The 11,658-nt window shown below is 54.7% G+C and overlaps 1 protein-coding gene across 6 annotated transcripts; it reads right to left on the reverse strand.

Moving 5' to 3' along the window:
• Positions 1-7,160: 7,160 nt before the first annotated feature.
• Positions 7,161-11,549, reverse strand: VPS28 (VPS28 subunit of ESCRT-I). 6 transcript variants are annotated; one of them, XM_043484436.1, is made up of 11 exons: positions 11,422-11,520; positions 10,456-10,630; positions 10,167-10,268; positions 9,651-9,679; positions 9,495-9,532; positions 9,198-9,287; positions 8,468-8,573; positions 8,265-8,366; positions 7,910-7,963; positions 7,736-7,845; positions 7,161-7,409 (listed from the first exon to the last, which is right to left on the reverse strand). In XM_043484436.1, exons 3-11 carry the CDS (start codon positions 10,201-10,203, stop codon positions 7,292-7,294), a joined length of 684 nt encoding a protein of 227 aa, XP_043340371.1. In that variant the 5' UTR covers positions 10,204-10,268; positions 10,456-10,630; positions 11,422-11,520; the 3' UTR covers positions 7,161-7,291. The 6 variants fall into 6 exon arrangements, with proteins under 6 accessions (XP_043340371.1, XP_043340372.1, XP_043340374.1 ...); XM_043484437.1 differs by having other exon boundaries at positions 10,463-10,630; positions 11,422-11,519; XM_043484439.1 differs by having other exon boundaries at positions 7,736-7,827; positions 10,463-10,630; positions 11,422-11,517.
• Positions 11,550-11,658: the final 109 nt, after the last annotated feature.

The raw sequence follows: 11,658 nt of genomic DNA on the forward strand, positions 1-11,658 counted from the left end.
TTAAGCATAGACTTGGCAGAGGAACTTGGTTTTACGGGGACTCGGTTTCTGTCCAGGGTTGCTTCCGGTGGCCCTCTTGCTAGGGGCTGTCCCCAGGCCAAAGGCATCTGGGCCAGAGGTTCCAGGAGACCACTGGGCCTGTCCCCCACCCCACTGGAGAGCTCCTTGTTGGGAACTGATTCCTGTTGGACCCGCTGGCGTAATAAACTGTATTCCACTCTCTTGAGTGACCTCCGAGGTGTGTTTTTGACTCCAGATTCCACAACAGAATCAGAGGGAACTGAGATAAGGTACTGAGTCACTCTCCCTCTGTGGCCTCCAGGGAAAATCCCCAGGAAATGGCCAAAGCCCCACATAAACAGACAGGAACAGGAGCCAGGCCTCTGCCCCAGGCACTGGGCACTCCACCCCAGAAGGGGCTCCGGGGTGGGGAGAAGTGTGGCTCCCAGCCCTGCCCCTCCCTGCGGGCTCCCACTCTGGCCTTTGAACCCCTAGGCCTTATCTCTGCCTAGTTGGCAATCTGGGGAAAGGGGCAGACCCCAGGGAGCCAGTCGCCTCTGCCCAGGCAGGTCTCGGGGCAGCCTTGCCTTCTAGAGGGAGTGTTAGGTGGCCCCTTCCATACCTGATTGGACAGACCCCTGACTGACCCTGTGGGGTGTGGTTGGGGTGGGGGAGGAGAAGCTCCAAGGGAGCTGGGAGCCCAGGCCTCGGGACTCTGTCCCAGCGTTCCATGCCGCCCCGGCCAGGGCACCTGGCCAAGCAGGAGCCATGGGCGCAGTCCTGCCCCTCCAACACCGCAGGGTGACCTTGGTGGGCCCTGAGGGGGTATGGGGAAGTGGTGGGCTTGGGAAGAGCCTGAGGGTTCCTGGACCTCCGGTTCAATGAGGAAGGAAGCTGGAAAGATTCGAGTCCCCCTCACACAGTTGTGAAGTCCATGGGCTCAAAGTATCCCTTTTCCTACCCCACCTTGCCACGGCCATTGGGCCGGCTGGAGCTGAGCCCACCTCATCCTGCACTCTTCAGGCCTGGAGAGCTTCAGGGAAAAGGTCTCAGCTCAGACATCTGGTCAGCCCCCCAGGTCCCATGTGCAGGCCTGACCCCACCAGCAGGCCCCCGGACCTCAGCGCCCGTCTGTGCGGGCCCACGTTTCTCTGCTTCATGTCTGCCCCAACCCCTCCTTCCTAGCCCAGGGCTGCCAGAGCTTGTCAGCAGCTTCCCTGCATACCTGCCTATCCCCGCCCCGCCCCCAGTGCTGGGCAGACCCCCAGGTCCCTCCTGCATCAGCCCATCCAGCAAGCACCAGACGCCTTTGTTCACTGCATGATATTCACAGCAGCCCTAGAGCCCATCCCTGGGTGGAGATAAAATGTGCTCTAGACATTTTTTAAATATGGTCTGGATCATCATTCTCCGTCTTTGGCTGCAAAGAATATAATCAATCAGATTTCGGTGTTGACCATCTGGTGATGTCCATGTGTAGTTTTCTCTTGTGTTGTTGGAAGAGGGTGTTTGCTATGACCAGTGTGTTCTCTTGGCAAAAGTCTATTAGCCTTTGCCCTGCTTCTTTCTGTACTCCAAGGCCAAAATGTGCCTGTTACTCCAGGTGTTTCTTGACTTTCTACTGTTGCATTCCAGTCCCCTATAATGAAAAGGATATCTTTTTTTGAGTGTTAGTTCTATAGGGTCTTGTAGGTCTTCATAGAACTGTTCAACTTCAGCTTCTTCAGCATTATTGGTTGGGGCATAGGCTTGAATTACTGTAATATTGAATGGTTTGCCTTGGAAATGAACAGAGAGCATTCTGTCATTTTTGAGATTGCATCCAAGTACTGCATTTTGGACTCTAGTTGACTATGAGGGCTACTCCATTTCTTCTAAGGGATTCTTGCCCACAGTAGTAGATACAATGGTCATCTGAGTTAAATTCACACATTCCAGTCCATTTTAGTTCACTGATTCCTAAAATGTCAACGTTCACTCTTGCCATTTCCTGTTTGACCACTTCCAATTTGCCTTGATTCATGGACCTAACATTCCAGGTTCACAAGACCAGGAGCTGACTGTGGCTCAGATCAAGAACTCCTTATTGCCAAATTCAGACTTAAAAATGAAGAAAGTAGGGAAAACCACTAGACAATTCAGGTATGACCTAAATCAAATCCCTTACGATTATACAGTGGAAGTGAGAAGTAGATTTAAGGGACTAGATCTGATAGAGAAAGTGCCTGATGAACTATGGATGGAGGTTCGTGACATTATACAGGAGACAGGGATCAAGACCATCCCCAAGAAATGGGGGGCAAAATGGTTGTTTGAGGAGGCCTTACAAATAGCTGTGAAAAGAAAAGAAGCAAAAAGCAAAGGAGAAAAGGAAAGATAAACCCATTTGAATGCAGAGTTCCAAAGAACAGCAAGGAGAAATAAGAAAGCCTTCCTCAGTGATCAGTACAAAGAAATAGAGGAAAACAATAGAATGGGAAAGACTAGAGAGCTCTTCAAGAAAATTAGAGATACCAAGGGGACATTTCATGCAAAGATGGACAGAAATGCTATGGACCTAACAGTAGCAGAAGATATTAAGAAGAGGTAGCAAGAATACACAAAAGAAGTACCCCAAAAAATCTTCATGACCCAGAAAGTCATGATGGTGTGATCATTTGCCGGGGTCCAACCTCAGCAGGATCCAGGGGATACCCTCAGGATGAACAGCATCGGGGAGAGAGCGAGCGAGCGAGAGAGAGAGAGAGAGAGAGAGAGAGAGAGAGAGAGATAGACGAAACCAGGGTGTTCTCTGCATACTTCTTTGTTTATGAGGGTCTTGTACATTATTGTCTGGCCTTGGGGCCTATTAACATTTTATGCAAGTCAGGTGAATGTAAACCTATTTTCTGTTTCTCTGGTGACCTTAACTGAAAAATAGCAGTCTCATAGGGCAACAGTACAGAGTAGAAGGATAACCTTGTTAACACAAAAATTAATCCTTCTGCAGAAGTTGTCAGTTGCATTTATCTAAGAAGTTTACCCCACACAGACTCTGCGGCTTCAGTGAGGCAGCCTCTGCCTAGCATTCCTGGCTGACAATTAGCAACCATCTCATTGTTACCACACTAGGGCTAAGTTCTTATTTCTCTAGATCTTTAACTATATTAACAATGGTTTCTATAACACAACCATAGCACATTAAAAGCAAAAACACAGCGAGCAAAACACAGCAAGCAAACGTCAACCCAATAACCACCTTTAGAATAATTTTTCTTATGTTTTCTAATAGGACTCCTTCACCCCTCAAAAATGCTCTATGTCTATTAGGGCTTTTATATAATCAGGTTCTTTATGCTATTTTATGATTAGGATATTATAAGCAATCATGTGTATTAGTACCAAGGGCATAAATGCATTTGGCTAACAAACTACCAGCAAAGGAGTTTAAATTAAAACATTCCTTTCACCCTGGATAATCTCATAAAATACCACCACCTGGGAAACTTATTGATTAAAGTTCTAAATTGATTCTTATTTGGGAAGAGATCGGGAAAGGCCTTCTGCCTGTGTCACAGAAATTAGGGAGTATTCTATTGAGGCAGGCATCAGAAAGACAGATATCATCTTTAAGGTGAGCGACGGGGGCAGCTTTTCGAAATCCCTGAAAACCTGATCTGCCTTGCCTGTCAGGCTTTCTCCTCATGACCTTGTCATGGGTGGGATCTCGTGAGCTGGCCTTTTCGAAACCCCTGAAAACCTGACTCGCCTTGCCCGTCAGGTTTTCTCCCTCATGGCCTTGTCATGGGTAGGGTCTCGTGTGTTGGCTCCCGGCAATCATTCACCTAGAGCCAGACATCCTGGAATGTGAAGTCTAGTGGGAGGCCCACTACGAACAAAGCTAGCGGAGGTGATGGAATTCCAATTCAGCTATTTCAAATCCTAAAAGATGATGCTGTGAAAGTGCTGCACTCAATATGTCAGCAAATTTGGAAAACTCAGCAGTGGCCACAGGGCTGGAAAGGGTCAGTTTTCATTCCAATCCCAAAGAAAGGTAATGCCAAAGAATGCTCAAGTGAGCTAGTGAGTGAAAGTCACTCAGTCGTGTCTGACTCTTTGCAACCCAATGGACTATACAGTCCATGGAATTCTCCAGGCCAGAATACTGGAGTGGGTTGCCTTTTCCTTCTTCAAAGAGTGCTCAAACTACTCAATTGCACTCATCTCACACCCTAGTAAAGTAATGCTCAAAATTCTCCAAGTCAGGCTTCAACAATACGTGACCGTGAACTTCCAGATGTTCAAGCTGGATTTAGAAAAGACAGAGGAACCAGAGATCAGATTGCCAACATCTGTTGAATCATTGAAAAAGCAAGAGAGTTCCAGAAAAACATCTACTTCTGCTTTATTGACTATGCCAAAGCCTTTGACTGTGTGGAGCACAACAAACTGGAAAATTCTGAAAGAGATGGGAATTCCAGACCACCTGTCCTGCCTCTTGAGAAACCTGTATGCAGGTCAGGAAGCAACAGTTAGAACTGGACATGGAACAATAGACTGGTTCCAAATAGGAAAAGGAGTATGCCAAGGCTGTATATTGTCACCCTGCTTATTTAACTTATATGGAGTACATCATGAGAAATGTTGGGCTGGATGAAGCACAAGCTGGAATCACGACTGCCGGGAGAAATATCAATAACCTCAGATATGCAGATGACACCACCCTTATGGCAGAAAGTGGAAGAACTAAAGAGCCTCTTGATGAAAGTGAAACAGGATAGTGAAAAAGTTGGCTTAATGCTCAACATTGAGAAAAGTAAGATCATAGCATCCGTTCCCATCTCTTCATGGCAAATAGATGGGGAAACAGTGACAGATTTTATTTCAGCGGCAGACTTTATTTTTCTGGACTCCAAAATCACTGCAGATGGTGACTGCAGCCATGAAATTAAAAGACACTTACTCCTCGGAAAAGTTATGACCAAACTAGGCAGGATATTAAAAAGCAGAGACATTACTTTGCCAAAAAAGGTCAAGGCCATGGTTTTTCCAGTGGTCATGTATGGATGTCCGAGTTGGGACTACAAAGAAAGCTGAGCGCTGAATTGATGCTTTTGAACTGTGGTGTTGAAGACTCTTGAGTGTCCCTTGGAGTGCAAAGAGATCCAACCGGTCCATCCTAAAGGAGATCAGTCCTGAATATTCATTGGAAGGACTGATGCTGAAATTCCAATACTTTGGCCACCTGATGTGAACTGACTCATTGGAAAAGACCCTGATGCTGGGAAAGATTGAAGGCAGGAGGAGAAGGGGATGACAGAGGATGAGATGGTTAGACGTCATCACCAACTCAATGGACATGGGTTTGAGTAAACTCTGGGAGTTGGTGATAGACAGGGAGGCCTGGAGTGCTGCAGTCTGTTGACTAAAAAAAAAAAAAAGATGTACAACTTGAGAGTTGCGAGTTAAGTTTTATTTGGGGTAAAACGAGGACTGCACCCCAGGAGGCAGCATCTCAGCTCTGAGAAACTGCTCCAAAGTGGCAGTGGGAGAAAGTCAATAAATAAGGTTTTGGTGAAGGGAGAGTTCAATACCATGAAGCACTCACTTTACAAAACGTTTTTTGTTCGTCATGAGGATCTGATGTCACCATGAAGGGGTTTATTTAGTGCTTCTCTAGATGTGAGGAGATGCAAGGATTGAGATCATAAAATCTGTTTCTAAAAACATCTAACTATCTAAAGAGCTGTCCCACCAGATTCCCTGGAGCTCAGAGTGCCTCACTCCACCCTGAATTCCTTCAGGGGTTGTTGAAGGTCAACAGCTATAGCAGCATGGGGTTCAATCTCTGTAGAGGCAGATGGCAAAGGCCTTTGTTGTTCAGTCGTTGGCAAGGCTCTTGGTAAGCACCAATTTGTAGTTAACAAGTCCAGGGGGTCGCAAAGAGTTGGACAAGACTGAGCGACCAAACTGAACTGATTCTTCATACTTAGAGGTCTCTAGAGTTTTCAGAATCCAGAATGGTAGGTGGAGGCGGCGAGAGCAGTGGGGGCCCATGAGAAGGGTTCTGGAGATGGGTGGAGGCAATGAAACCCCAAGGACCCTCCCTGGCCCTCTGCCCCTTGGGCTCCCTGGATAGCAGGGCTTTGGGGCTCAGCCCCACCCACTCTCCCAAGGTCACTGGGAGGAGCCCTGAGGGCCAAAGGAGCCTCGGGCCTCCCTAAGCTCAAGCCTGAATGCAATTCCTGAGTTCTCTGGACCAGCGGCCGAGACTGTGGGCACCACACACAGCACAGTCCACACTCACAAGGTCAGCCACCAGCGGCCACCCTGCTCTCACACACAGACACACACGCGTGAGCTCTGCTCCCTCCAACACACACACACACAGCTCTGAGAGCCTCGCTGGCATCCAGGATTGCTGGGTTCAATCCTAAGCCCTCACCAGCCAGTCCCCACCCCCGCCCGTCTTCCTGCACCCCTCTCCTCCTTTTCCAGCAGCCCCGCTCATTCCCCTCATCCTCTGCTCATGCTGAGTCCACAGGTAGCGCACCCCCTCACTGCCCCCTTGAAACACCACACTTTACCTTGTTGCCTTTAGAAGGCAGATATGAAGAACCACTAAGAAAATGTTACAGTGAAACTCTGGCTTGCCCCTCGTCCCAACACCGTAGCTGCTGAGACTAACCCACCTTGGCACCCAGAACCTTGGTCTCTGGTTTGCTGCTGTCTGCCTGAAGGGCACGGATGTGAACAGCACGGGCTTGAGGCCCTGGAACGGGCACAGGAAGCAGGGGGTGCTTCCCCACCAGGCGTTGGGCAAGGCCAGGCCAGGGGTTCCGAGCTGTCCACTGGCTCTGCTCCTGGGTGAGGACCACCCTTGGCGGCTATCAGCTGGGTCTCCAGGGAGGCCTGTGCGAGGACGGGCCCTGCTGCAAAGGCATAAGCCTGCCCCAGCTGCCCGTCTCCAGGGCCGAGAGATGCTGCTGGGGCTGTGGCCACAGTGCCAAGCCCAGGCAGCACAGCCTCCTGCTCTCAACTGGGGGTGGCTGTGGCTGGCAGATTTAGTCACCCCTGCCTGTTTGTCAGACTGTGCCCACCAGGGAGGCCAATGCCTGCTCCCAGGGCCCAGAGGACAGACAGGGAAGGGCTGGAGGGGGAGGAGTGCCCTCAGCAGCAGAGAGATCAGAAAACAGCTTTATTGGGAAGAGGGGACTCCAGACGCATGAACAGACACAGACGGGTGGTCGTGGACAGCAGGTGTCCGGGGAAGTGGGAACCAAGGTGGAAGGTGGGTCTGGGGGGCCAGGGCTCAGGCGTGCAGGAAGCGGTTGAAGGCGTTATAGGCTGATTCCAGGTCGAAGAGCATCTGGCGCACCTGGGAGTCGTCCAGCTCATCTGAGGCCGACATGCCGCTCAGGGTCTGCAGCCTGCAGGGCACAGGGTGTAGTGTCTGTGTGTGTGTGGTGCTGGAGGGTGCAGGCTATGGGGCTGGGGTGTGTGTGTGTGTAGGGCCTGGGGTGTGTGTGTGTGTAGGGCCTGGAGTGTGTGTGTTTATGTATATATGTGTGTGTGGAGGGCTATAGGCCTCAGGTGTGTGTGTGGGGGGAGGGCCTATGGGGCCAGAGCATGCGTGCATGCGTGTATGTGTGTGTGTGTATAGCTATAGACCCAGGGGGTGTGTGCGCAGGAGAGGGGGCTGGGGCTAGAGTGTGGGGGGGTGGAGCTGGGGGGCTGGCAGGCGACAGGCACTCACCACTGGCTGACCGTCTGGCGGCCCTCAAAGTCAGGGGGCAGGTGGCTCATGCGGTGCATGGTCTCCATCAGCTCCCGCAGGTCAGGCTGGATCTGAAGGAACAGCGCCCACTGGGACCCGCTCCCCTGAGCCTGGCTCCTTGGACCTCCCCCTTCCCCCTGCCCAGGGCCGCACCTCATCCATGGCTCGGATCTCCAGGCGCAGCTTGTCCATCACCGTGATAAAGAGCTGGGAGCAAGTGTGTGTGCGTGTGATGACCTCGACCGCCGGCTGAGACCCCCGACACCCTGGTTCCTCTGCAGAGAGAGGCCTGGGGCCGCCCCACCCCACCCCTTGCCTGCCTCAGCTGAAGGGTCACGTGGCCCTCCCCCCCGCCCCCGCACCCATTCCTGCAGCCAGAGGGCTACTGGGTGGGAATGCAGGACACGTCCCACGTGGGCCTGGGATGGGGTGGGGCCTCGGGGTGGCCCCCCAGCCCCCATGCCGGAGACCCCCGCTGCAGTTCGGCACATGCGCACAGGGCCCGCACCGAGACCACGTCGGCGATGCAGCGGTTCAGGTTGCCTTTGTCATCCTTGATGGTGATGGGCCGGTCCTCCTTGATCCTCTCCATGGCCAGCGGGCAGTCCAGCTGAGGGGGGATCACGGCTGGGCCTCACAGGGCAGCCCGGCCGCAGCTGTGGGCCCCCATGCCTGCCCTTGTCCCTCGGGGTCAAGGAGTTGCTCACTCACGCGAAACTTGCGGCAGAATTCATCAATGGAGCTGATTTCTGAGCCCTGGACCTGCCGGAAGGCCGCCTTATACTGGACCAGGAGTCGGGAGCAGGCTGCAGTGTACCTGGGGGAAGAGGCCAGGCTGTTGCCCGCAGTGCCAGGCCAGCGCCTCCGGGTCCCTCCTGCTTATCCTCCACCCTTCCAGACATGGGGCAGCTCGCATGGACAAGATGTGAAGGGCCAGAGACCAGCCATCGGGGGGAGGCTTCCTGATGAAGCTTTGAAAAGTGCAGGAGGTGGGGTGGGGGGGGTAATGCCCCAAATATGGCTGCCACAGAGGACCAGCCTGGATTATGCAAGTTGGCACCCAGCGCAGTGCCCCGCAGGTCCCAGAGCCTGTTTCCTGGGCTGTATTGGCTGTGCCCCCACATGGACAGGTCACAGTGCTGCTGGGGGGCACAACCGCACTAGACAAAGGCCCCACATACCTCCGAGCTGCCAGGCCTGGCCAGCAGCTCCCCACAGACTGACTGCCTGAGCCCCCAGCTCCCCTTCAAAGCATTCTCACTGATGAAGCTCCGGGGAGCGGGGTGGGGGCAAAACCCTGGAGAGAGCTGGGCTCAGCCCTGCCCGCGCGTGGGCACTGCCCCCGGACTGCCTGGCCTCCCTCCCCACTGAGCACCTGGCCCTAGAGGCCAGAGACGAGCTTCCGAGGGTGGGCCAGTGGTGTGGGGAAGTGGGCTCTCACTCATTGGGGGTGACGCAGTCCTTGATATATGCCTTCTCCAGGGCCTGCATTGTCTTCACAACTGCAAACAGCTCTGCCATGTTGTCGTACCTGAGGGGGCGCAGACTTCAGGCGCGGCTGCCCAGGCAGGAAGCCGAGGGCCCGAGCACACCTGCCAGCCCTGCCTGGGTGCCACTGAGGCAGAACTCCTGGTCTGGCCGCCTCCTCACCCCACCCTGAACAGAGGCTTCTGGGGATCTGTTTCCCTGGGCAGACCCCCAGGATGGGGGAGGCAGGCAGCCTGGGGGCCGGACTCACTTCTCCCGCTCACGGGCATTCTTGTACAGCTTCACTTCCTGTCAGGAGACCAGGAGGAGGATCAGCCAGCAGCACAAAGGAGGCCGCGGGGCCCCAGTGAGGACCACGCAGACGAGAATCACAGCTGATGTGACCAGGAGGGTGCCCACTACTCACCTCATACAGCTCCGGCTTGTTTCCAGGGGCTGTGACAGAACAGGCAGAGTGGAAGGTCACCCCAGCGAGCCTGGCCACCACCCTGGCCCCAGGAACTTCAGTCCCAGCCCCGCTCAGTTTGTGGGGGACCCAAGCAGAGGACAGGCCTCTGGGTCCAGGGGCTGCACGCCAGGCCTGGTGCTCCATTCCACCCCTGTTGCTCAGCTACTGCCCCTACAGCTGAGTGACCACAACTTGCTTATGATGTAGTTGTGGGCACACAATGTCTGTCACATGCTTTGCAACCATCCCCTTGACTTGGGGACTCCGGGATACTTGAGACACCCTGAAGTCCAGCCACACTACAGCTGTCATCTCTACGTCCAGCTGACCCCACTTGGAAGAGGTCTTTGGGCCCCTGGCTACCCCCTTGGACCTTGCCATGTCGGACCTTATAGCCTGCCAGCAACCCCTGGCCTCCGGAGGTTGAAAGCTTTGGCCCTCTGGGTCCCTGGGCCCGGCATGCACCACACTCACCTCCCATGCCAGGAGTGGCTGGGATCCCGTGAAACATCCTACCGGCTCTGAGTCAGGTGACCGGGAGAGAGAGGAAGATGCTGCAGCCACTGGAGGAGTCACCTGGGGAAGAGAACATACAACACAACCTCTTAAAAAACAACCCCGAGCATGTCTTCACACAGGAATAAATTTGGAGGAACAGACCAACGGGCCTTGGGGTGAACTTTCTGAGTGAGGACAGTCCAGGGGATGAGGACAGAGGCAGAGGGGGATGTGTGTGGGGGTGGTGGTTTGTCAAAGGACGCACCACTCACAGGCCAAGAGGAGTCTGGACTTATCCTGGCACAGCGAGCTGAAGTCACTGGAAGATTGGCGACAAGTCCTCGGGGATCCAGATGGGCAGTGAGCTGAGCAGACAGTGGAAGCAGGAGCCCTGCCCACTTGAGAAGCTGATGCAGTGGCTGGGGCCAGTTTGAGACGTGCTTTGGAGATGGACCCACCAGGTGCAATGGAGAATTTAAAAATGGGTAAAAAAACGACACCCTTATTTTCGGACCAAAGGCACCATGACCGTGAGATGAGATGACACGAAGAAGGTGAACAGAGTAGGTGTGGAGAGTAGGTGGGTGTACTACGGCTTGGACGTGTGGGCTTTGGGAGGCTCCTTAGGCTCCAAGGATGCTGCAGAGGCGCGTGGTCAGGGGAGAAGCCCAGACGGGCAGGCTGAGCCAGTGGCACTGAGCGGGTGGGTGGCGCCCCACAGGAAATGGCTGAGGGTGAACCAAGGTAGCGGGAAGGTAGCCCGTGCTGAGCCCCGAGACCGGCGCGGAGGCAGTGCAGCGGAAAGGCGGGATGAGGCCTGCGGGACGAGGCTGTGAGTTCAGCAGGGCGCGGCGGGGGCGGGGTAGGGACACGGAGACCGCTCAGCAACCGTGAGGCCGTGGGACGGCCAGGAGCAATCAGGGACTCGGCTGTGGCCCTACAGCGGGACCCCAAGCAGCCACGAAAGGGGAGGCCCGCGGCCACACGCTGAGCATCGTCACCCTGCACGAGCAGGGCGGCGAGCTCCCAGAGAAAGCCCAGCAAGCGCCGGGCGCGCAGGCCCGGGAGACGGCCCCAGAGCCCCGGGCGGAGCCAGGAGACCCGGGGGCCCGGGACACAGAACTCTAAGACGCGGACCGAGGAGCAGGGGCGCAGAGGACCCTCCGCGGCGTGGCGAAGACCGCGGGTTTTAGTCAGACCGCCTTTTCCGCCCGTCCCTGGCCCGGAGTACCTGGACCGCCTCGCAGGTCCCAGCGACGGCGCGGGGGCGGGGCGCGTCAGACGTCTGCTCCCGCGCCTGCGCGCCAGGCCCCGCCGTCTGTGCCTGCGCACGCTACTCCTACGTCAGGCCCCGCTGTGTGCGCCTGCGCCCTAGCTACGCCCCGCCTCTTGAGAGCTCAGCCGTCGGGTGAGTCTGTCTTTGGGAGAGGGAAGGAAGCTGCAGAGTTGGCTTTGCGTTCCCCTGGAG

This window comes from Cervus canadensis, chromosome 12 (assembly GCF_019320065.1).
Source record: "Cervus canadensis isolate Bull #8, Minnesota chromosome 12, ASM1932006v1, whole genome shotgun sequence".
NCBI lineage: Eukaryota > Metazoa > Chordata > Mammalia > Artiodactyla > Cervidae > Cervus > Cervus canadensis.